The 25,221-nt window shown below is 57.0% G+C and overlaps 1 protein-coding gene across 4 annotated transcripts in view; it reads left to right on the forward strand.

Annotated features, from left to right (window-relative positions):
- Positions 1 to 25,221, forward strand: part of ACTN4 (actinin alpha 4) — an 85,987-nt gene that overhangs the window by 52,000 nt on the left and 8,766 nt on the right. For 3 of the 4 annotated variants that reach the window (XM_033226098.1, XM_033226097.1, XM_033226096.1), the window contains exons 2-11: positions 3,870 to 3,984; positions 4,269 to 4,388; positions 8,196 to 8,282; positions 9,308 to 9,395; positions 11,683 to 11,761; positions 12,949 to 13,030; positions 13,772 to 13,857; positions 17,976 to 18,068; positions 20,600 to 20,830; positions 21,441 to 21,588. In XM_033226098.1, coding sequence (XP_033081989.1) covers positions 3,870 to 3,984; positions 4,269 to 4,388; positions 8,196 to 8,282; positions 9,308 to 9,395; positions 11,683 to 11,761; positions 12,949 to 13,030; positions 13,772 to 13,857; positions 17,976 to 18,068; positions 20,600 to 20,830; positions 21,441 to 21,588 — 1,129 coding nt within the window. Of the gene's footprint in view, positions 1 to 3,869; positions 3,985 to 4,268; positions 4,389 to 8,195; positions 8,283 to 9,307; positions 9,396 to 11,682; positions 11,762 to 12,948; positions 13,031 to 13,771; positions 13,858 to 14,787; positions 14,874 to 17,975; positions 18,069 to 20,599; positions 20,831 to 21,440; positions 21,589 to 25,221 lie in introns of those variants that run through there. The other variant, XM_033226099.1, reaches the window with a different exon arrangement.

Raw genomic sequence — 25,221 nt, forward strand, 5'->3', positions numbered from 1 at the left:
TGAGGCTTATCGCTTGCCTGAGGCCTCAGTGACAGAGGCAAGATGTGAATCCACACCTGTGTGACACCCAAGCCAGAGATCTTGTTTGCTACCCAGAGAAGATGAGCACAGGTGGAGTGTATGTATGGAGGGCGGGTAGTGCAGCAGCCCCTCTGAGGACAGGTGGCCAGAACCCAAGCGGCGAGGTTTGTTCACAGCCTCCACAGGGTGGGGTGGGGCCATCCGCAGAGGGTCTCCTGCCATCCCATTTTCCCTACATACCAGTGGGTGGTCAGAGGGCCTTTGCAGAGAAGAGACTGGATCTCAGCGCGTGCTTGTGCGTGTGTGTACATGCACACACATGCCTGTGATTCATCTGGCTCTTAATTTATGCCAAGGAGCCTGTCAGATGCTTTAAATGTATTTTCCCCGTTTAATTCTTAGAGCACACTGCAGGAGGTAGATTCTGATAAATCCATCTTACAGGGAAGGAAACAGACTTAAGTAGGTAAAGTCACTTGGTTGGAAACATGGAATGAGTAAGCCAAGGGGCTGGCATTCAAACCCAAACCCAGGTCTGTGCCCCTACAGAGCCTGCAGGAGCAGCCTACACAGGCTGAGGCTGTGAGGGGTGCTGTTTGCACACGTGCCCGGCCGTCCCTGCAGCCCAGGTGCCTAGGTCTAGGCCTGGCAACACCAGAGCACGGGGCCTTGGCCTTGGGGAACAGCCCTCTTGTGTCCTCAGGCTGTGGGATGTGTCTTGGCTACTTTGCTGCCTGGCAGTGCCTGCTCTCAGGCACATGTGAGAGTAGAGGCCTACCATCCATGGCCAATTCCTTCCCAGCCCATTTGCTGCTGCCCTCTGCTTCACAGGGCTGCTGGGCTCCACACCTGCTTGCTGCCTGCCATCAAGGCTGGCAGTGCTCTGGGGCTGTAAAGGCGCAGGCGCCATACTTCCCAACCCCTGGAGCTCACACATGGTAGGAAAGAGAGCTCATGTGCATGGAGCATCCAGTAAGACTAAAAGTGACTGGGGGGTGCTATGGGAGAGATGCCAAGGGCTGCGTGGTGCTGAGGGCGGGCAGGGGACAGAGCAGGCATGCTGTGGAAGGGGTGGGCAGGACTCCTGAGACCAGGGCAGGGAGGGAGGAGACCCTGGGAGGCACAGGGCCATCCAGAGAGCTGCCACTTCCTGAGCACTGCCATGCACGCTACAGACATGGCCACCTTGAGTCCTCACACTGCCTGTGGCCTAGGTGGGATCTTCATCCCCACGTTGCAGAGGAGGAAATGGAAGTTAGGAAGGTTGGGTGGCATGTCCGCATGAGTGGTGTAAGCAGGGTTCCCGCCCTGGGCTCTCTGAATTCAGCATTGTATGGGGGAGGCTGGGAAGGTGAGTTAGTGCGCTCCGTAATGAGAACCTACTATGGGGCCTCTCCCCTCGAGGAGCTCATAGCCATGGGAGGGTGGGAGACAAGAACTGTTAGAGACCAGAGAACAAGGGCGTGATGCGATCTGCAGGGAGGCAGCCGTCCGAGGCAGACCCGGGTCGGGGAGGCCATGGTGCAGGTACTGTCCAGGCACAGCATTTGGCCTGACTTTTGAGGGATGCCCAGGGCTGGCTACATGGCAGAGCAGAGGTATCTTTAGTGGAGGAACAGCGTTGTGCCACCAGGAGGGGGTCTCTGTCTCCCAGGTAGAGGAATTCTCCATGGCGAGAGGTGGGGCAGGGGTGGTCTAGCTGTCCACGCTTGCCCCCGTTCGGATTTGGAAGGAAGCCCCATGCTGGGTCCACACTGTGGTATGGCATGTTAATTAGGCAGCTGCTTTGTCTGCGAGGGGCTTTATGTCGGGTCTCCCTGAATGAGCAGGGCTGGCGACAGTTGTCAAAACACATGGTGCTTGGCCAGAGCCTCCGTGGAAGCCCCTTGTGTTCCGCATGGCCTCCGCCTGCACTCGGGGCGTGGAATGTGCTCTTGTGTGTCCCTGGCTGTCTGCCCACTTCTGCACTGGCCCCTGCAGATGGAGAGGGTGGGGTACAGGGGTTCCTATAAGAAGCAGACACTTGGGGTTTTTCCCAGGCCCTGTTGTGGGAGGGTGCGTAGGCTGGTCTCCCTGAAGGCGCCTGGGCATGTTGACGTTAACTGATCTGAGATCTTCTGTGGCCCTAATGTCTGTGAGCGTGCCTCAGCTTGCAGGGGGCTGAGTAGCTGGGCACCACCAGGAGGCTGCATGCCCCGTGCTTGGGTGTACCTATGCCCTGTCAGCGTGGTTGGTCTGTTAGGACCAGGGACTTAGACTTCTTGTTTAGTACTCTCCTTCCCTTCCAGTTGGTCCTCCGAAACATTTTCCTTAGATGCGGCTGCCTAACCTGGTGAGGGGGGCCTGCCTCCCACTTGCCTTCCAGCCTCCTCTAAGCTGCACTGAGTCTTAAAAATAGGAACCGGGTGCAGTGGTTCATGCCTGTAATCCCAGCACTTTGGGAGGCTGAGGTGGGTGGATCACTTGAGGCCAGGAGTTCAAGACCAGCCTGGCCAACATGGTAAAACCCCATCTCTACTAAAAATACAAAAATTGGCCGGGCGCGGTGGCTCAAGCCTGTAATGCCAGCACTTTGGGAGGCCGAGACGGGCGGATCACAAGGTCAGGAGATCGAGACCATCCTGGCTAACACGGTGAAACCCCGTCTCTACTAAAAAATACAAAAAACTAGCCGGGCGAGGTGGTGGGCGCCTGTAGTCCCAGCTTCCTGGGAGGCTGAGGCAGGAGAATGGCGTGAACCCGGGAGGTGGAGCTTGCAGTGAGCTGAGATCCGGCCACTGCACTCTAGCCTGGGCGACAGAGCGAGACTCCGTCTCAAAAATAAATAAATAAATAAAAAAATAAAAATACAAAAATTAACTGGGCGTGTTGGCATACGCTTGTATTCCCAGCTACTCAGGAGGCTGAGGCATGAGAATCGCTTGAACCCAGGAGGTGGAGGTTGTGGTGAGCCAAGATTGCGCCACTGCACTTCAGCCTGGGTGACAGAGTGAGACTCCATCTCCACAACAACAACAGAAGAATAGGAAGGATGGGGCATGGCATGTTCTCCAGGAGAGAGAGGGGCGGGGGCATCTTGTTCACAGGAAGCCAGACGACACAGGCATGTAGGCATGTGCCCAGGGCTCAGAGGGTCTATGTTCCTGGCCTTTCCTGGGAGGGCTTGCTTCTGGGCTGCCCAAGCTCGAAGAGAGACTTGAGGAAATCCTGCATTTATGGGAGCTTTTCTTTTCCTGCCACTTTCCTGTTCTGGGTTGTATCTGTGCACATGATTGGAATGTGGCAGCCTGAGCTCCTGCCTGAGAAGAGCAGCCACCGGTCAAGGAAGCCAGGGTCCAGCTGGGGCATGTGGGTCTGGCTGGCAGATGAAGGGCTGGCCTTCATCAAGAAAACAAGCCCCGTGAGGCCAGGAGCCTGACCTGTTGATTCCACACTACTGAGCCTGATGCTCAGTCGTGTTTATGTGACCAAGTGAGCCAGCGGTGGGCTGAGGCACTTGTGTCTGATGTTTGTACTGGCCTCCCTTGAGGCAGCTCGGGAGTGTGGAAAAAGCACATGTTGCCAAAATTGACAGACTTGGGTTCAAATCCAAGCTCTGCCACTTACCATCTGGATGGTCTCGTGGTGGGTCATTAATCACCTGAAGCCTCAGTTTCCTCACATCTGCCTCCCGCGGTCACTGTGAGGATCAGAAACAATGTGTGTATCGGGCTTGTGCGGTGTGTGTGGGTGAGTGCTCCGTGGCAGCTGCGGTTCTCCTGAGGTCAGGGCTGTAGCCTGGCAGGTGTGTGGAAAGAGCCCGACAGCCAGGCTGACTCTGCCCTCTACCCTTTGTTCTGCCTCCTCAGACCTTCACGGCATGGTGCAACTCCCACCTGCGGAAGGCAGGCACACAGATCGAGAACATCGATGAGGACTTCCGAGATGGGCTCAAGCTCATGTTGCTCCTGGAGGTCATATCAGGTGAGGCTCCCAGCCACACAGTGCAGCCCAGCCTTGGCACAGGTGCTCGGCCACAGCAGTCCCCAGAGACGCTGCCCACCCAGCTGTCTCGTTGCTCCTGAGGAAGACAGAGCACCCCTTAGCAGCTGCACGGCGGCCGGGTGGGTGGGGCCGGAGTGGCCTGGTGGTCCAGCAGGGGAACCTGGTTTTGGTGAACAGAGGAGACTCTAAAGCTTCTCTCCCTATCTCCCTTTCTCTCTCTCTCTGTCTCGCCCCCTCTTCTTTTCTCTTTGTGCATTTCTCAGGGGAGCGGTTACCTAAGCCGGAGCGGGGGAAAATGAGAGTGCACAAAATCAACAACGTGAACAAAGCACTGGACTTTATTGCCAGCAAAGGCGTCAAGCTGGTCTCCATCGGGGCAGAAGGTGAGCTGGAGATGGAGCAGTGAGGGTCCTGTTTCTGACCTTCAGGCTCTGAGGCACAACATCTGCATTCTGAAGAGAAATTTTGTTGGTGGTAGGGTGCTTGGGGCACTCAGAGCCCCAGTACATACTCAGGAGTGATCCCAACAACTGCTCTTGATAGGATGCCGAGTCCACGAGCTCCCCCAACCCCTTGGAAAAAATCCGGTGGACACAGTCCAAATCTAGGAAGTGCAACCCACCCAACCATGGGGGCGGCGGCTTCTGTAGGGGGAGGAATGGTTTTGACTTGCACTCAGGTCGCCCTCACTGGTTCTCCTTGTGCCAGGCTCAGCAGACAGTAGGAAACACGTGCCACAGCCTCTCTCTGTACCAGGAACACTTTTCTCATTATGCCCTGCCCAATATCAGAGAAGGGGACTGGAGGCCCCGTGTCAGGTATCGGGACAGGGAGTGCATGGCCAAAGGTCAGTGCCCAGACTTTGCCCTGTGTGCACAGGCTTGGAGAGTTTCACCTCTGACCACCCCAGGATCCTCCTGGGCCCCATGTAGATAACCAGGACTGTAGCCTCACTAGAGCAGCAGGCTCTTGGCAGGGGCCCCTGGGTTGAGCTCCCAGGCACTTTTAGAGACAGGCGAGGTCTGATGGAGCTCAGAAGCTCCCTAGCAGCGTGGGCTCACAGTTCCGCTCATTAGTCAGAGTAAGGATTCTTCACCCTGACATCCATGTTGTCCCAGCTTCTAGAAAAACAAAGTAAACTAATTGCCGTTAATGACAGGGCTCTGAGAGTTTGGCCAAGACTCCGGGCCAGAATGTGTGTACTGAGTTCCAAGGCTCTGCCCTGGCCCAGGACCTCTGCGAGGAGGAGTGCCAAGCTTTGCATGCCACAGTCGAGGTGGTTGGTGTTTGTTTAAAAAAATCACAACCCAAAAATTCAGTCAGGCCCTGTTTCTGTCCTTGCATGGATCTTTCCTCCGGGCTCTGTTCCAGCCTTCTGCTTCTCACAGCTGCATTTATTTTGCTCAAATGCTAGTCTGTAAATACAGGAGGGGTTAGAGGAGAGACCCATGGCAGTCATCAGTTTTCATTTGGAGAAAAACTTGGTCTAAAAATGTTCTCTGTTCATGCCCAAATTGGTTCACTCCTAGTCCCTGCGACTGTAGGGCCTCGGAACAAAGCCTAATGGAGGCGTTCCTAGGGCTCAAGGCACCTGAGAACCCCACCCCACCCTGTCCCCCTGTCCTTCCACATGATCGGGCATTCGCGGGATTATTGGCTTCCCGTAGGGGTGATGAGAGGGACCAGAGGCACAGCTGCAGGTCAGAGAAGCAGCTGGTGGATGTGTCATGAGAAACGCCATCCTCCTCTCCTCACCAGAACTCCATAAGTCCTCCGTGACCAGCTGCACCGGTGCCCGCTGGGCTGGGGAGCTGCGGCCTTGCCCAGCTCTGCAGGCCCAGCCCTCGGGAGGTGCACAGCATAGATTTCCTGAGGCTCGAGCTGCCTCGCTGCACTAAGGGGCAGGTGGCGCTGCTCAGTTTCTGGGTCTGGGGCTCTGAACCCTAGGACAGGGTGGACACTGGGTCCCTCCCCTGTCTCTGGGCAGCAGAATGAGCATATTTCCTCCTCCGAAAACCTGAAAGCTGTGGTTCAGGGACACCCCCTTCCTCTGGGTGTATCCCCGGGGGAAGGTGGGCCCCATCTTTTCTGTGACCTCTCCACCTGCTTCCAAGCAAGCCTGCCCTGGAGTGTTCTGCTCAGAGGTCAGTGAGCAGGGTGTCCTGTGGTGTCCTGTGCCTCCAGCTCTGCAGTTAGCTTTGGAACTCACCCCTGTGCCCAGCCCTTCCCAAGAGTGGTTGCAGCAGTGGAGCCCCTCTGTCTTTGGAAGCCACTTCACGGTGCTCCTTGCATCTGGCGTGTTGACAAGTGGGGAGGACTGCCCTAGGCACGCCTGACTGGTGGACTCCGGGATGAGGCGCTGCCTTCTCTCATCCAGCCTCAGACACACAGCTGCCCTGGGCCTTGCAGAGAAGGTTTTTCTCTTTAGTTGCTGAGGCTGAAGAAGGTGTGGTCCAAGCCCTTCTTTTGAGAAGTTTCAGCAAGTTTTTTTTTTTTTTTTTTGAGATGGAGTCTCACTCTTGTCGCCTAGGCTGGAGTGCAATGGTGGAATCTTGGCTCACTGCAACCTCCTGGGCTCAAGCAATTCTCCTGCCTCAGCCTCCCAAGTAGTTGGAATTACAGGCACCTGCCACCACGCCAGGCTAATTTTTGTATTTTTGGCAGAGACAGGGTTTCACCATCTTGGCCAGGCTGGTCTCAAACTCCTAACCTCAGGTGATCCACACCTGCCTCAGCCTCCCAAATTGCTGGGGTTACAGGTGTGAGCCACCGCACCTGGCTGCAAATGTTTGTTTTTAGGTTAGTTCAGAAAGCGTACAGCCTGGCCACCTGGCCTTGGGCCTGTGCTCTACCCTTCCTGACAACACAGCAGTCATGCTTGTTCCTCACTGGCCTTCCAGGCACTGGATCCAGTGGTGGTCAGAGCAGCCTCGCCCTCATGAGGGCTGGCAGATGGTGAACAAGTAAACAGCCCATCCAACACGTGATTTCACATAGTGATGGCTTAGGGGCAGCACAGGGGCCAGGGAGGGAGGAACTGGGTGGCGGGTGGGGGAGCTCCTTGGGTCGGGCAGTCAGGAAGCCACAGTGAGAGGTGGCACAAGCAGAAGCTTGCACGATGAGAAGGACCAGCCAGTTGAGGGTTGCAGGCTAGGGGCGTGCTTTGTGGGTGGACAGAAGGTGTGAGCATCTCAAAGCAAGAAAGAGCCTGGCTTGCCCAGAGGATGCAGCTAGAGAAATCTGGGAGGATGGCGGGGCCTGGACCTTCAGGGCGAGCCCTTTCACTGTGGGCCAGGCATGGAGGCTTACACCTGCAGTCCCAGCACTTTGGGAAGCCAAGGCGGGAAGATCACTTGAGCAGGAGTTTGAGACCAGCTTGGGTAACAGCAAGCCCCAGCCTCTACAAAAAGTTTAAAAACTAACCAGGTGTTGTGGCGTGTGTCTGTGGTCCCAGCTACTTGGGAGACTGAGGCAAGAGGATTGCTTGAGCCCAGGCAGTCAAGGCTGCAGTGAGCTGTGACTACACCATTGCACTCCATCCAGCCAGCCAGACCCTGTCTCAAAAGAAGGAAACTGACCATGCTGGCTGCTGTGTCGATGTGGACTATGGGCTGGAAGGGTACATAGGATGTAGCCTTATTGAACTCTGGAGATGAGAGTGGCTTGGACGAGAGTGTTGGCAGTGGGATTGGAAGGAAGTGGACAGATTTGCAATAAACAATAATGTAGTGTACATTTGCTGACCGAGAGATGAAAAAGGCTACCTTTGCCCTGAGAGCGTGGGCCTGCGGTGCTCCCCTGTAGTCAGGAGGTATGCAGATGAAGGCAGAAATGTACAGAGCACTGAGAGTTGAGAGAGGTGTGAACAGAGGCCACACACCTGAGAGTGGCCTCTTGGAGGAGTGGTTTTTTGAGTTGGGTCAGGAGAAGGAGCTGGCTGCAGGGCCAGAGACCCTTGTGGCCAGAAGCCTGCAGGCGCTCAGTAGCAGGAGGCTCTGAAACAGCGCTGCCCAGAGACTGTTCCATGCATTTTCTCCTGAGAGGGAGGAGGACGGGCCTGGGAGATGCAGCCAGGGGGTGATTTGGAGCCTTTCTCTAGATAGGGCTGGAAGGCCACCTTCAGATTGGACGGAGGAGCCTCACTTTGGTTTTAACGACCGTCTGTCCTCTGCCCCCTTCCCTGTGTGCAGAGATTGTGGACGGCAATGCAAAGATGACCCTGGGAATGATCTGGACCATCATCCTTAGGTTCGCCATCCAGGACATCTCCGTGGAAGGTGAGAGCCACCTGTACTGCGCCCTCTTCCCACCTGAGTCAGGGCAGGTTAGAGGAGAGCTGAAGTGTGGTCTTCGTGCTTCAAGCCTCTTCCTGCTTCGTTGGGGTCGCTCACAGGGCCTGACCCTCGCAGGAGTAGTCAGTGGGTGGCAAGTGAAGGGAGGCTCCTCCCAGCCGCCCGCCTCTTGGCTCCAGTACCCTCCGAGTGCCTTTGCTCTCGCAGCCTCATCTTGGTGGACCCTCATGCCACCCTCATGAGATGGGCAAGGATAGCTGGGCCCGTTTTACAGTCCAGGAACCCAAGTCCCAGAACAGACTAGTGAGAGAGTTGGGCCTGGGCCTGGTTCTGTGTTTGCTCGACATCCCCATCCTTGAAACTTGGCCCCCATGGACCCGTTATGAGCTCATGCCGTCCAGGAATGGACGATTTTGCTTCCCTGCAAGCACCTGTGTGCACACAGGATGGGCAGAGCCACCTGGGCCAGCGTACAGGGGCTCCCAGCTGCCGGGTCGCAGTGATGGCCGGGAGAGATGTGCTTCCTGCCCTCGAAGGGCTCCCAGTCTGTGAGGACAGCTGAGCTATCCACGGGGAACAGAAGGGCCCCCTAGGCTTCTCCACAGCTGACTTTTCACCTTGTTCAAAAGAGGCCAAGGCCGGTGTCAAGGGCTTGTCTGCAGTGTGTTCTGGTGGTGAAAGGCACGGGCTTGGTGGCCAGGCACACGGCACAGATTCAGGCCCTGACACCACCACCTCCTGGGGCAGCCCTGGTCAAGCGACTCTCCTTGGGGCCATGAGGATTAAGCAAGGCTGTGTGTCCTGGCAGTTGGGCCTGGCAGCATCCGTCTGCATCCGGAATGGGAGTGGCCGTCCCACTGCTATCACTGCTGCTGTTGTTAGGACTGAGGTCCTCTCCCCTTGGGTTTTGTTTGACCCCTAGGCCTGAGGCCGAAAGTCCCATCCAACTTGGGCTGAGTTCTGAGGGTTTATTTTTGAGCCAGTGCTCACTGTCTTTGTGTGTTTTGCAGAGACCTCGGCCAAGGAAGGGCTTCTTCTCTGGTGCCAGAGAAAAACAGCCCCGTATAAGAACGTCAATGTGCAGAACTTCCACATCAGGTGAGCACCAGTCCTGCTCATCGTCTCCCTTCCTCTAGGAACCTGAGATCCTTCCTCCCACCTGCTCTGTTTCCTGTGTTTTTGTCGTGGTCTGTGAGATGCCAGCCCTCAGTCAGCCCCTCCCTGGCCATGGGCCCTACAAGCCCATGGGAAGGTCACCTGGTTCTCTCTGAGGAAGAGGAGGCAGTTTCCCAGCCATCCTGGCTGAAGGTCGTAAGGTCAGCCCTCTCGCTGGCCTAATAGAACCTTCTTCGTCCCCAGGCAAGGTGACTCTCAGAAGCAACAATAAAGCTCTTCTTTTTTTTTTTTGAGACAGGGTCTCGCTCTGTCGCCCAGGCTGGAGTGCAGTGGCCGGATCTCAGCTCACTGCAAGCTCCGCCTCCCGGGTTTACGCTATTCTCCTGCCTCAGCCTCCTGAGTAGCTAGGACTACAGGCGCCCGCCACCTCTCCTGGCTAGTTTTTTGTATTTTTTAGTAGAGACGGGGTTTCACCGTGTTAGCCAGGATGGTCTCGATCTCCTGACCTCGTGATCCGCCCATCTCGGCCTCCCAAAGTGCTGGGATTACAGGCTTGAGCCACCGCGCCCGGCCAAAGCTCTTCATTTTTGAGACAGGATCTTGTGCTGTCACCCAGGCTGGAGTGCAGTGGTGCGGTCACTCGTCCCTGCTGCCTTGTCCTGGGCTCAAGTGGTCTTCCTGTCTCAGCCTCCCAAGTAGGTGGGACTGTAGGTGCACGCAGCCACACTTGGCTGATTTTTTATTTTTATTTTTAGTAGGAATGGGGTCTCCCTGTGTTGTCCAGGCTGGACTTGAACTCCTGAGCTCAAGCAGTCCTCCTACCCCGGCCTCCCAAAGTTCTGGGATTACAGATGTGAGCCACTGCCTGCCCCTGGCCTCTTCCTTTATTTTGACAGCTCAAGAGTGAATTGTTTTTAGAGTTGCTATTGAATTTTGTGTTGGGGAAAAATGTACTCTGTGGCTGCTAAGATGAACAAGCCTCAGCTCCGCCATGAACCTGCTTCCCTCAAAGTGAGTGGGAGATGAGACATGTCCACCATCGCCGTAGCTGAGGCGAGCATGGGCAGTGCCACATGCGGTCCAGGGGGTGGCAAGAGGCAGGCCTGCCCAGTGTTTGGGAACACTGGCTCTGGGGGCGGCCCTGAGGTCAAATCCGGTTTGCCCTGTGGCTCCACCCTCTGAGTCTCCTGGATGGCCCGCACAGGAATGAAGAGCAGGGCCTCGTGGGATATGCAGCGGCTTCAGGCTCTCAGGGACCCTCACTGGGTGCAGAGGGCTTTTCCCATCGTGCTCACCCTGATAGCATGTGGTCCCTCCCTTGGTCACTCTTGTCTGTGTGTCTCCTTTTTTTCCCTGCCACTAACTGACTGAATCTTCCTATAGCTTCCATTCATTTTCTTCAACTAGTAAGTATCCAGCATGCCCGCTGCATGCCACTAGTGGAGATACAGTGGCACCCAAACAAAGTCCCCATTTGTGGGAAGTTTACACCACAGCGCGGGACCAGCTGTGAACACAGTGGCCAGTAATCCCGCAGCATAACTTCAGTGAGAAGTGCTGCACAAGGACAGGGAAGTCAGATGAAGAAAGTTCCCTGGGTGGCCTTTCTGAGGAGGTGACATCGAGCTTGACCTCAGAGGGAACCAACCCTTAGAGGGTTTCAGGGAGGAGAATGTGACCCATCTCGCTTGTAACTGACCAACCTGTGGCCTTGGGGAGATCCCTTTCCTCCAGAGACCCGCGTGCCAAGCTAAATCCTGGCATTTAGCCAGCCCACGGACTGGCCTTCCTGTAAGTCAGGTCCACCAGGGTGTGGAGGCCACACAGCACAGGCACCAGCCTCCTGCAGTGGCCACCTCCCCCGAAGCGGTCTGTCCAGTTCAGGGCGGCCTCCCATGGAAGGTGCTAGCAGTTATAAAGCAGTTGTCATGAGTCAGGCACTGATCCAAGCATTTACTCATTTAGTCCGCACAGCAGCCCTATGTAGCAGGTATGTCACTCTCCCGATCGTACAGATGTGGAAACCAAGATAGCCTGGCTTACCCGAGATCACGCTGTCAGTAGGCAGAAGAGTCAGGATTTGATCTCAGACTGCCTGGCCCCAGAGGTCATGCTCGCAGCCTCTCTGCCACACCGTCTCCATGCAGTGCCTGGCACAGGCCAGACCTCAGTGAATGAGAATGAGTCACTGCTGTGGGTGCGCAGGGCCATACAGCACTCTCGTGACAGTGAGCAGGCCTTCCTATAACCTTTGCCTTTCCTTCCTCAGCTGGAAGGACGGTCTTGCCTTCAATGCCCTGATCCACCGGCACAGACCGGAGCTGATTGAGTATGACAAGCTGAGGAAGGTGGGTGTCTCGAGCTCCCCTTGATGGCCCACAGACGCGCCCTGTCTGACCCCCTAACTCTGGGTCACCATCCCCATGTCCATCCATCGCCAGCCTCCAGATCCGGTTCTGCATGCAGATGGGTGGCCTGGGAGAGCCTTGTGCAGGCTTCTCGCGCCCCCTGGCTTGGTGGCTGACTCTCACCTCCCTTATTCCCCTCGGGGACTGTCCACTCTCCCTCTATGACACCGCAACCAACCCGGGGTTATTTAAGGGCCTGGCCAGCCATACTTTATAACTCCCCTTCCTCAACCTTCTGGATTTTAGAACCTTTGGGCAGAGGGCAAGGAATTCCAAACCATCACCAGCCCATGTTGCCCATACAGGGTCCTGCTCTCATTTGCCTGTACAAAGCCTGTATGAACCCAGGCCTTGCCCACCAGAAGCTGCCAGCCTCATGGGGGAAGGCAGGACAAAAATTGTGTCCAAAGCAAAGCACCACACCAGGCCATGCACATGTGCTCAGGCTGAATGGGGTGGCAGGGCATGAGGTCAGAGCAGTGCTGCAGGGGAGGCTAGTGCACCCCGAGCCAGCAGGAGCCAGGAAGGGCCCCAGAAGAAGAGGCAGCTTAGAGCCAGAGGAGGGCTTCCTGGGGGAGGCACCAGACGGCACCCAGCCCATTCCAGCCACAGCGAGCAAGAGAGTGAGGTCCCAGCCAGGGAGACTTGGGGTGCAGTGGGCTTTAGTCATGTAAGCAGTGGGGAGCCCTTGAGGGGGCTGGGGGACACTTCAGGGTGGTTGGGACCTGGGAGCTCTTGGTTTGCTCTCCTTACCCAGTCCCCAGGGCTCTCTCGGGTCTGGCTCACATCTTCCAGTCAACATGAAAACCAGAGTTTAGGGCAGGAGGCTTAATCTAGGGTCTGTGGGTGGCTGGAAATTGTATGAAAAGGGTACACCTGCATTTTTCTGGAGAAAAAGCCCATGGTTTGTCCCCCAAAGATTTCACGAAGCACTCCTGTGAGTGGGAATTGAATTTATCCAGTCGGTGCCCTCCCGCTCACACACCACACGTGGCTGAGAACTGCCTAAAGAAACCCCAGCCCTAGCCTTCCCGGGTCTCTCCCTCTGGGCCAGCGCTGCCTGCCTCCTGCTCCTGCACCCTGCCCTGATGGGGTTCTTCTTGCTGTCCCCACTTGCCTCCTTCCAGGACGACCCTGTCACCAACCTGAACAATGCCTTCGAAGTGGCCGAGAAGTACCTCGACATCCCCAAGATGCTGGATGCAGAGGGTAAGTCATCTCTTCTGTTCAGCTAGCTCTGTGCTTCCTGATGGCCTTATCTGTCCAGGGCTGGCCTTGGGCAAGGGCCTGTGGGCACGTCAGAGCTTTGGGTCACCTCGGGGAGCTGGCAGAGCCAGTGAGAAGGGCTGAATGATTCCGGGTGAACTTGGGACAGCCGTGTCGCCCTGGGAGACAAAGCGAGGGCATCCTGGGCTGGCCAGATTCCTTCAGGGATGGAGAAGGGTATGGGGAGGGGGAGCTGAAGGATCAGCTCTCCTGAGACTGCATCTCCACAGGGCCGGGGAAGGGCAAGGTGGCTGAGGAGGGGTGCTCCAGGCTTCCTGCAAGCAAGCCTGGCCTCTCCCTCCCTACCTGCAGCAGGCATGGAGTATGGAGCCCGCCAAAGTGGAGTGTTTTGTTTTTTCCTTTCCGGCTTTGCTCCGTTTCCCAGCCATGCACTGCCCCAGCAGGGACCTGTGTCTCTGGCCTCTAGTGGCCCTTGGAGTTGACTGTCCTGCTACTCTTTGAGGCCATTCTCAGAGAACAAAAGTGGCCTCATTTGAATCCGCTTCCCACAGGCTTGTCCTTTCCAGAACCATGGGAGAGGGCGGGGCTGAGGGTGTGGCTGAGCCCACCCAAGTCACAGTCACTCTGCGGGTCCCTCTCCCCCAGGGCCGTGGCTCCCAGTGAGTGAGGCCTCCACCCCGCCCGCCTGCCTCGGGCAGTTTAACCCTTGTCGTTCACTTGCAGACATCGTGAACACGGCCCGCCCCGACGAGAAGGCCATAATGACCTATGTGTCCAGCTTCTACCATGCCTTTTCGGGAGCGCAGAAGGTACCGGGCAGGGCCAGGCAGGCCGCCCTCGCCGCCACCGCGCAATGCCGCCGCTGCCTCTCGCCTCCCATGCTCACCTCATTTCTCTTGCAGACAGCAGTGGCCTCTCTCTGACTGGAAGCCACCCCCTGCTCCCTGGTGTTGCTGCCCCTCAGCCCTAGCTCACACACCTATCGGGTACCTCGTCTGTGCCAGGCTTTTCCAGGCATTGAGGATACCTGATGACTGGGTCAGGCAAGGTCCCTGCTCTCAGGGTACTTCATGCTAGTGGGAGAGACACACCTGGCCTGTCACAGGAGTGGAATAGAGAACATGGGGCCAGATGGGGGGACAGAGATGACTAGGGTGACCTTCAGCTGGCACTGTCAATTTGGAGGGGTGACATGAGCAGGTACTTGCAGCAGGAGCTGCTAGATGCAGCCTGGGGCATGGGTGTTCCAGGCAGAGGGTGAAGCATGGCAAAGGCACTGAGACAGGAAGAAGCTTGGCCTATTCAAGGACCAGCTAGAGAGGAGTGAGTGACAAGCAGTGATGGGCCAGGTCCCACAAGACCCTTGTGGTGTGGGATAAGGAATTCTTGTTTCACTCAGGGGGCCACGGGAGCCCCTAAGGGTCTTACTCCGTGGTGGTAGGTGCTCACTCACATTTTCAGACAGATCATTTAGCAACTGACTCCTTCAGCCCAAAACAAAGCTGCCTTTATAGGACTTGCGGCTGGTCTGTCTCCAGCCTAGGCCTGGTTAGAAAAGGAATGCACCCCATTCGGACTCCACAAAACCCCACAAGGCATGTCCACGCAGGCCTGGGGCTGGCTTCCAGTCCAGAGCAAGCGCTCTTCCTCCCGCATGAGCCTCGGGCCGGCCCGGCCTCCCTCCCTGCGTCTTTCACTCTCTCCTGCCTCTCTCTCTCTTTCTTTCTCTCTCTGTGCAGATATTGTGGGTACTCTGAGGCCAGATGAGAAGGCCATCATGACTTACGTGTCCTGCTTCTACCACGCTTTCTCGGGGGCTCAGAAGGTGAGCTGGGCCGGGCACACCTCGCTGCTGGGGCTGTAGACCCTGCCTTCACCACCGCCCTTGCGTCACCGCGGGCCATCTGTGGTTGGAGCCCTGGCCAGGCTGCGGGCCACCACACCACACAGACTGACCCTGCTGGGCTCTGACTCAGAAGGGTCCCTTGGGGCAGGTTTCCCGCCTGGCCGGTGCTGGGCCTGTGCTGAGGAGCCACAGACCTTCTCTGAACACAGCCCACCCTGGGAGGTGGGAAGTGGCATCCCAGGCTCTCAGGCGGGGAAACTGAAGCCCTGTGTCACAGTCAATGGCAGAGCTGAGATTTGACCGCCTGGCGTTCCCACTTGCCCTGTCCATCATCTGCACCACCTGCCTGCCCCTGCCGGGCCCTTTCGTGGGGAGCACTGGGCTTTACCCCAGTTCTGCAGCTGCTTCTTGCCAGGAAAGGCTCAGCGTGTGCAGCCCAACCTTCACTCATGGTCCCAGCCTTCCAGAGGCCAGACGGAGCCCGCAGAGCGTGCGTGCCAGCAGCCACCCTCCTGGGCCCGGCTGACCTTATGCTGCCCCACGGCTCCTGCTGGGCCCTCATTGTTCACACAGGGGCCCAAGCACTGCTCCCCCCACTTGCCTTGTGGTCTCTGAAGTACCTCAGGCAACACTTCCGATGCCTGCTTTGGTGTCAGTAGTTGGCACAGGTGCAAAGGAGGAGGTGGAATCGCTTCTTGTTTACTGAGCATGTACTACATACTAGGCGCTCTCCAAGCCGTTCACGTGCACAGGCTTCCAGAGGGCCCCTGTGCACACCCCTAGGAGGGCTAGGCACAGTTAGCCCCATTTGAGAGAAGAGGAGTTAAATTTTAGGGAAACAGAGAGCTGTTCCCAAAGCTAGAAGGCAGGGGCTGTACCTTCTGTGGACCCCCTGCTTCGAGCCCCTAATCTAGCAAGTCCATTACCCACCATCAGTCTGGCTTGGCCCCACTCTGCCACCTCTTGGTACTGTGACCTTGGGTAGGTCACTTGACCTCAGCTACCCTATCTGTAAAATGGGCATCGCTGTAGTTCAGTCTCACAGGATTGCTCTGGGCGTGAAACAAGCTCCTGCAGGCAAAGGGCTTAGCACAGTGTCTGGCACGGCAGGTGCCTTGTAAGCAGCTGGGGGAGTCACAGTGCTGGGGAGTGTGGTTCTTCCCAACCTCAGGCCAGAAAGGCCTCTTCACCTCCTCAGCATGCGATTGGAGCTTGTGTGTGGAGTGTTCTGCTAGAGGGCACGGGCCAAGAGGGTGGAGGGAGGACCCCTGACCCACACCCCCGCAGGAAGATGGGCAGGGACCAGCAGCAGTGGACGATTCATCACCATGGATCCCAACTAACAGCATGTTTGCCGTTGGACTCACCCCTACGGGCCCTGAGCCAGCCCCTTGCCCACCACATGGCCTCATCAGATTGCTTTTCCTTCTACCCACACTGCTCCCCTGTGCTTAAGGCTGAACTCCAGTCTGGAGGCACTGAGAGATTTCGGGGAGCAGGGACTGGCACGCGAGCCCAGGACAGCATGAGAGGGTGCCGAGGTGCTGGGCCTGGAGGCTTGTCGCTGGCCCCTCTCCTGAGGGGCTGGCGGAGGCCCGGCTGCCGGGTGCTGGCCGGTCAGGACGGAAAGTGCCGGGGCCCTGCGTGCTCCTCAGGACGGCCACGTGGTGCTGCTCCTGCAGCCGTCGTTTCCCCAGACCCAGTCCGAGCTCTTGCAAGAGTGCTCTCTAGGGTTCGTGTTTCATAAATGCAGAGCGAACCCCAGGCCTAGCGCTGGTGTGCCCATTCTGTCCTGATCGTTTATTTCCAGTCATCGAAGCATTCTCACCTCGTTCCTTTATTCACTCACTCATTCAGCAACCCTGAGTGCCACCAGCGCACCGAGCCCTAAGCTGGATGCGGGAACTCAGCAGTGAAACATGATTCCCCTGCCCTGGGGCAGCCCCGTGCTCACAGAGTGGACTTGAGTTTCGGGTGCCAGTTTTCTCTGCCAAGTTAGGAGTCAGGGACTGACCTCTGTGACCCCCACAAGCTGCAGCCCTGGCTGTGTTTTCCACACTGGTCTGGGGCCCATGTTCGTTGGCCGAGGAACCTCCTGGACCTCATCTCTGGGGAGCACCGCCTGGGGCCCTGGGTGTGTGTCCCGCAGCATGGCGCGGGGTGTGCATGTGCGTGTGTGCACTCACACGAGCCCCAGCTGCCGCCTCCCCGCCTGTCTCCAGGTGCCGTGCGTGGAGGGGAGAGGCTGGGCATCGCTGCCTGCAGCGCTGGCTCTGAGCCATTGGCCAAGCCTCTCCATTTTCCTTCCCCATCACTCTGTAGACCCTCCTCATTCTTTCTGTTCCTGTTCTGTTGCCGTTTCAACTCCTCCTCTTGGACCCTTTCTGTGCTTCCTGAAAGGTACCTGGTCTTTCCTCTCCCTGTGTGCACCCCCCGCCTCCTCTACACTGTTCACTGCCCCACAGCAGGACAGGGCAGGATGCTCTCCTGTAGTTCAGGCCCAGGGACTATGTCCACCACTCTCACCCTCCAAAGTCCCAGTGCTTTTCTGCCCCATGGATGGTGACTTTTGCCCCCTGGAGCTCCTGTTAACCCTGCCTCCAAGGCAGGAGAGAGGACAGGCTTGAGTGTGCTCCTGTGCATGGACCACCAGGCTCCTCCGGGGCCCAGGCGCCCCTGCTCTGCTGCCCCTAGCTCTCCAGCTCTCGGCTTCCCATCCATTCACCTTCCCACCGGGAGACTCCTCCACGGTCTTAGGTCCAACACAGTCAACCCATCCAGCCTCACTCTCCTCTGTGCGGGGCACTAGAGGGTTTGTGAGCAGCAGTGGGAGGGCTCCCCGACCTTCCTCAGTGCCTCCCAGGTCTGGGCTCTCTGGACCTAGGGGCATTTTGCAGTTAGCAGTGAGGATGCCAACAAGGCCTGTTGGGACAGGGCACCATCTTACTGGAACTGTGCTTCCTCTCCTTCCCCTCTGTGAGGAGTTCTGTGGGCCTTGGACCAGCTGCTTTCAAGGGACATGCCCGTCAGGAGGGAGGGTGGCCAGCCCCCAGGCAGCCCTGACTGTGTGCTCCCCTCCAGGCTGAAACTGCCGCCAATCGGATCTGCAAGGTGCTGGCTGTCAACCAAGAGAACGAGCACCTGATGGAGGACTACGAGAAGCTGGCCAGCGACGTGAGTGTCCCCTCAGTGAAAGTCAGGGCCACCTCGTTACCCTCAGCCAGAGGTCACTGTGACTTACAGTGGGAAAGCAGGTGTGGCAGCGAGATGACCTAGAAAAGTCTGCGCGGTCACAGACCATGGCATTTAGCCAGCCAGTGTGTGGCCTCTCCATTTGCTTCCACAAGGCTAAGGTCAGACAGGCAGCTACCTTGCCATTCAGTCCCTGGGCTCCTGAGCTTGGGTTCCTACAGAGATGCTCAGGGACAGTGTTTCCTGGGCACCTCAGTGCTTTAGAATCACCTGGGGAGCTTTGTGAAAGCCCCTCTTCCTGTGCCCTGGCCCTGGAGAGAGCGATTCAGAAGGATGGAGAGGGGCCTGGGAACCAGCAGGATAGCAGGCCCTGTGCAGGCACTTCACAAGCAGCCCAGCAAGACAGGAACTCAGATTATCCTCCTTTCCAAGTGAGGAAACTGAGGCCCAGGGAGAGTCAGGCACGTGCCTGCTGTTACATGACTGGTGGGACAGAGAGCTGGGCTTCAAGCCCAGGCAGCCCTTCTCTAGAGCCCAAACTCAATGCTTCAGTTGGAAATAAGGGTGGTTAGTATATCTTTTCTGGAGGCTCTTCATTTTTGAAATCTCCATATTTAAAAAATAAAAGGCTGGGCGCAGTGGCTCACGCCTGTAATCCCAGCACTTTGGGAAGCCAAGGCAAGCGGATCACTTGAGGTCAGGAGTTCAAAACCAGCCTGGCCAACATGGTGAAACCCCGTCTCTACTGAAAATACAAAAACTAGCCAGGTGTTGTGTCACACGCTTGTAGTCCCAGCTACTCGGGAGGCTGAGGCAGGAGGATTTGCTTGAGCCTGGGAGGCAGAGGTTGCAGTGAGCTGAGATTGCGCCACTGCACTCCAGCCTGACGACAGAGCAAGACTCCATCAAAATAAAAATAAAATAAAATAAAATAAAATTTCCCAAAGAGCAGTGGTTTGACTGCTCATCTAGAACCAGTGGTTCCTAGATTTTCCTATCTCATAGACCAGAAAAATTTGAAAAACTATTTGATGTCCAACCTAAGATGGCCAGCTTTTTATTTTGCCAAGTTACGGATGTTTTAAAAAGAAACATTACCATCTGTTACCACCAGCACTTCTAACACCAAGATAAGGTAAAAAGGTTATTCTTAGAACCCCAGCCGTTGCCAAGAAAGGGCAGCTGGCAGCACGCCTCACAATGTATCCACACAGGGGTATTTCTGTCCTTGAATTTCTCACTTTGCCAGAAGTTGGCATTTGGGAACCACTTCTCCAGCTTGTCTGTGCTGGCAGATAACTGATTTTATTCTTCTAGAATTGTTTTATTATTTTTTTGAGATGGAGTTTCACTCTTGTTGCCCAGGCTGGAGTGCAATGGCACGATCTTGGCCCACTGCAAACTCCACCTCCCAGGTTCAAGCAATTCTCCTGCCTTAGCCTCCCAAGTAGCTGGGGTTACAGGCGCGTGCCACCATGCCCAACTAATTTTTGTATTTTTTTTTAGTAGAGATGGGGTTTCACCATGTTGGTCAGGCTGATCTCGAACTCCTGACCTCAGGTGATCCACTCGCCTCAGCCTCCCAAAGTGCTGGGATTACAGGTGTGAACCAGCGTGCCCGGCCTAGAATTGTTTTAGAGTGTCCAATTTTTTGTTACCCTTCCTCACTCCATCAAAAATCTGAGTAGCTTCTAAAAGTATCTGTTTGTTTCATTTTCAATTTTATTTTCTAATTTATGTCCCAGGCCCAGTGCACGCACTGGCGTAGCCAGACTGAGCCAGGTGGGCTTGTCGGCCTTGCCCTTGGGGCACATAGTGAGCCCGGAAGCAGTGAGGCTCTCAGCATGGAGCTCAGTGAAGACAGCGGCAGTGGGGCATGTGACAGCATGGAAGGGGACCTTTTTAGCGGGGTCATGGGAGTGGAGGTCTCCCCTCTTAGACCTGAGGGAAAAGACTGAGAGCAAAGGCATGGGCCAGGCATGGTGGCTCACCCCTGTCATCCCACCACTTTGGGAGGCTAAAGTGGGATTGCTTGAAGTTGACGAGTTCAAAACCAGCCTTGGCAGTATACTGAGACCCCCTTCTCTATAAAAACTTAAAAATCAGCCAGGCTCGAAGGTAGGCACCTGTAGTCCCAACTACTTGGGAGACTGAGGTGGAAGGATGGCTTGAGCCCGGGAGGTTGAAGCTGCAGTGAGCTATGATCGTGCCACTTCACTCCAGCCTGGATGACAAAGCACGAACCTGCCTTTAAAAAGAAAAGCACAGGCAGGAACAGGAAGTAACAAGAGAATAGTACAGTGATGCAGGGATAGGGAGGGGGCCACACTCCCAGAGTTCTGGGTCGGGGGTTCCAGCAGGAATCGTGGAGAAATTGGGCTGGGGAACAGGGGCAAGCCCCTAAGGTGGGGCCCTCAAAGATCCAGATCCCATGTGCCCGTAAGCTGGGGGACAGCCCGTCAGCACTCTGAGGGCCCCCGACAAAGGCCACTCTGGCTTCTGTGGGCCCACAGCTCCTGGAGTGGATCCGGCGCACCATCCCCTGGCTGGAGGACCGTGTGCCCCAAAAGACTATCCAGGAGATGCAGCAGAAGCTAGAGGACTTCCGCGACTACCGGCGCGTGCACAAGCCACCCAAGGTGCAGGAGAAGTGCCAGCTGGAGATCAACTTCAACACGCTGCAGACCAAGCTGCGCCTCAGCAACCGGCCCGCCTTCATGCCCTCTGAGGGCAAGATGGTCTCGGTGAGCACCAGGATTCACAGGGGAGCAGCTGTGAGGGGCAGAGGCAGCCCTAGACCTGCCTGTGGGCTCACCGTTTGGCCAGCGTAGTCTTTCCTAAGTTGTTGATGTCCTGTGGGACATGGCACGGCCTTTCGGATGCTGGGTTCGGGGAGGGGTACATTTCACTTGGCACTGTGCTCCCCTTTGGCCCTCACTGGGTATTTTACACCCAGGGTTTTATACCCACCCCAAATCCATGCCACGGGTTGTGTGGGTGTGGAGTGGTGTGAATTTGGAGTCCCGGTCTGCTATGATGGCAGGACCGCCATGCGCTTGAGGCCCTTCATCAACAAAGGGGCAGTGCAGGCCCTGGACGGTTACCACCTCCCCATCTATGATATCCATTCATTCATGCACTCACCCGTTCACACATTCATTTTGTTAATCCAGAATTGATTGTACGTGCCGAGTGCTGGGGGGCCCTGTGTAGGCATCCAGATATAACAGCAAAGTATGGCACAGACATGACCCCAGCCAAGCTCTGCCAACTTCCCATCAGCATCCCTTGGAGACATCCCCCGGGTGCCCCTGCTTCCTTTTGATAGCCCTGCCTGCTCCTGCCCCGTCCCAGGACATCAACAACGGCTGGCAGCACTTGGAGCAGGCTGAGAAGGGCTACGAGGAGTGGTTGCTGAATGAGATCCGCAGGCTGGAGCGACTCGACCACCTGGCAGAGAAGTTCCGGCAGAAGGCCTCCATCCACGAGGCCTGGACTGATGGTAGGGCCCAGCCCTGCCCCACCCTGCCCAGCCCCACTCCTGCACTCCCCTCCTGTCTCTCAGGCACACATGAGGGTGCACACACAGCCCCTGCCGCATTGGGTCTGTTTCTCAGGTCCCCTTTCTTGCTGCTTGGGAGCATGTGTGTGTGTCAGAAATGCTGCTTTAGAGCCAGGTGCAGTGGCTCACACCTGTAATCCCAGCACTTTGTCAGGCCAAGGCAGGAAGATCACTTGAGCCCAGGAGTTTGAGACCAGCCTGGGCAACATAGCAAGACCCTGCCTATACAAAAAAAAAAATTTAAATAATAAAATTAGCCGGGCATAGTGGTGCACACCTGTGGTCCCAGCTACTTAGGAGGCTGAGGTGGGAGGATCGATTGAGCCAGGGAGATCAAGGCTACAGTGAGCCTTGATCGTACCACTGCACTCCAGCCTGGGTGACAGAGCAAGACCTTGTCTCAAAAAAAAAAAAAAAAAAAGAAAAGAAATGCTGCTTTGGGTTCCTCCAGCCCCAGGAAGCAGGGACCATTCAGGGGCCAGGTCCTCTTTGTTGCCCAGTCTGCCCTTGCCTCAGAGATTACTTACAGGTGGGCCCCTGTCAGTCATCCAAGAACACAGCCAAGCTCCCTCCAGCGCTTCAGGGAAGTGGCCTTATACCCGTCCCTTTGTCACCTCTGCCTCTTTGTCACCTCTGCGTGTCTTCCCCATCCAGGGCGAGCGTGTGGGGCAGGCCTCTTCCACCCACCGCACCCTGTGTTCAGAGTTGGCTCCCCTCTCCCACGCCTCTGTGAGCGTGGACGGCAGGCTGGGGAGCCTGTGTTCACTGGCACGTCCCTTGGGCTAGGCAAGGGCCTGGCTTCTGGGCCTACTGCGGGACCCGGATGGACGGCAGACAGTGCTCACCCACTGCCTTCGGCCCACCCTTCAGCATGGCCCACCTGCTCGCTCCTCCCACCTCCCATCCCTTCCCAGAGCCTCCTTCCCAGGCCTGGCTCCCCCTGCAGGAACGCAGCTGCACCTTCTGTTCTCAGCAGCCCTGCAGCTCCCTGGCCCTTGGCTCCGGATGTGGGATTCCATCACGTCCCTGGCCTTCCTTTGGGTCACGCCAAGGTTGAGATTCCAGATCCCAGGGGTCTGGAAGCCTTCAGAAAGCTGCCAGTGCCTGGGAGAGCCACAAGAGCCATCCATAGGACTCCTCTCCCGTTCTGGCCACCTCCTTCCCAGTGCTGTCTCCCTGGCCCTCCAGCCGCCACTCCGCCCAGCTGAGCCCTTCCTTGCCTTCCTCAGTGCAGTTTCTCACCCCTCCCCACCCTGGCCACATACGAGTATGCAGCTCCGCATTGCCCGCCGCCCTGGTCACGGCCCAGCTCGTGTCCTCCTCACAGGAGCTCAGCTCGCCATGCCCGCAACAGCTGCCAGCCCCAGAGCAGCCCAGCCCCTTTGCTGCCAGAAAAGAGTGCAGATGAGAGTGGATGGTGAGGAGGAAGGAAGGGCCTGGCCAGGCCAAATGCCGCACTTCCCTCTTGCCTGGCAGAAAGGCACCAGTGTGAGGAGAGCATGTTGGCACTGATGCCATCTTGTGTGGGTTGGTGGCCTCCATCCATTCCCGGATTCACTCGTTCGTTCAACAGACAGCTCAGGTGGCTCCAGCCGTCCTTATCCATGGAGGCCTGGGCACTGCCCTGTGGCCGAACCTTCTGGGGGTCTTTCTGCCCACCCTTCAGCTCTTCCGTCCCTCTACAGGGCTCCGTGAGGCCCTGCAGATGGTTTCCTGCGGCCGGGGGGCTGGGTGTGGTGGCCCCACTGGCGTTCCTCCCCTGGGAGAAGGGCTCTGGGGCAGCCTTCACCTGAGGTGTTTAGAAGCCAGTCAGTCTCCGACCAGGGCCCAACTGGTTCAGTGGCCTCCACACATCCCTGCCCTACCTCTGCCTGGCTGGGCATCCACCCGGGTCTGCCCATGGCGTCCGCCAGAACCCCCAGGCAGGCTGGACTACTAATTCCCAAGACTCAGAGCCTTCGTCCTCTCAAGCAGCAGTTATGTGAAACGGGATGGGCAGGCCCTCCACACCCCAGGGTCTGGTCATAGCGGCCTCCTCTGCCCTGCGGTGGGTGGGCGACCTTCGCTCCGCGCCCCTCACCATCCCCCACAGCCCGCAGCGGAAGGGTCATCGTGGATGCTTCTCCAAGGGACTTGATTTCCTGGGAATACGACCAGCCCCCAGCGATCCCAGGTAGCCGTGGCCATGGCCCGCTGCCCACATCCTCTCGGTGCACCCTTCCGGGACTCTGCTGAGGCAGAGGGAGATGTCACCTGCTGTTTCCGGTTCCCGCCCCTGGGAGAAAGCAATTGGAGAAGGGAATTGCAAGGCTGCCTTGTGGCTGAGCCTCCTGCCCCAGGGCTGCGCAGCAGGGCCGGTGGAGCCAGAATCTCTCAGGCCGCCCACCTCTTGCCCATCAGCGCCAGGGCCGATCCCGGGGGGAGGCTGGTAGGTGCCTGACAGATGAGACTGGGAGAGGCTGAGGTGATGCTGGTACTGGCTTCATGCCTGCTGTGCTCAAACACCACCTCACTGAAATTTGAGAATAGTTCCATGCCACATAGGTGCTGGGGCTGGCCCTATTTTACAGATGAAGGCACAGGCCCAGAGAGGCCCTGGTGGCTGCACTGGGCGGGCAACTTTCAGGTGCGCTGGGATAGAGCTGAGGGGATCTCTGCTACCACTCTGGGGAAGCCCAAGTTGGTGTCCCTGAGGCAGGGCCCCTGTAGGAGCTGGGGTGCAGCCACCTTCCCAGACTGGCATTTTCCCTGCGGTTCCCTAAAGACCTTCACTTGCTTGCAGGGCTTCTTGAGCTTTGGTTCTAGGATGTGTAATTAGCCAGGATCCGGGACTAATAACAGTGTTCCTCCTTTCCTTCAAAGGGCCTGACGGTAGGCCCACCCCACTGCACACAGGACACTTTAGGACAGCGTGGGGCACTTACACGTGGGAGAGAACCGCCACCTGTGCGGGTGCAGGCTCAGGCTCCTAGAAGAAGCTGGCTCCAATGCTTCCCCCTCCCCAAGCCTGCTGGGACATGGGCTCTGACCCCCGGTGCTTCTCTGGATCAAAGCCCTCCAGAAACAGGTGCTACCTTTTCAAGCCGTGCTACCACAGCCCGATTTGTATGGTTTCCTACTAATAAAAGATGCTGAGTTGGCCAGGCGCGGTGGCTCAAGCCTGTAATCCCAGCACTTTGGGAGGCCGAGACGGGCGGATCACGAGGTCAGGAGATCGAGACCATCCTGGCTAACACGGTGAAACCCCGTCTCTACTAAAAAAAAAAATACAAAAAACTAGCCGGGCGAGGTGGCGGCGCCTGTAGTCCCAGCTATCAGGAGGCTGAGGCAGGAGAATGGCGTGAACCCGGGAGGCAGAGCTTGCAGTGAGCTGAGATCCGGCCACTGCACTCCAGCCTGGGCGACAGAGCAAGACTCCGTCTCAAAAAAAAAAAAAAGATGCTAAGTTTAGGACACACGGGTTGAGATGGAATATCTCTCTCAGGCTTACCAACCCTGAAGTGTCCATCCAGGTCTATCCAGGTTACAGTTGGGCTTAAAGATCCCTAGAGGGTGCGGAAAAAGGTTCTAGAA

The sequence above is a fragment of the Trachypithecus francoisi genome, unplaced genomic scaffold, assembly GCF_009764315.1.
Source record: "Trachypithecus francoisi isolate TF-2019V2 unplaced genomic scaffold, Tfra_2.0 Lachesis_group12, whole genome shotgun sequence".
In the NCBI taxonomy this organism is placed as follows: Eukaryota; Metazoa; Chordata; class Mammalia; order Primates; family Cercopithecidae; genus Trachypithecus; species Trachypithecus francoisi.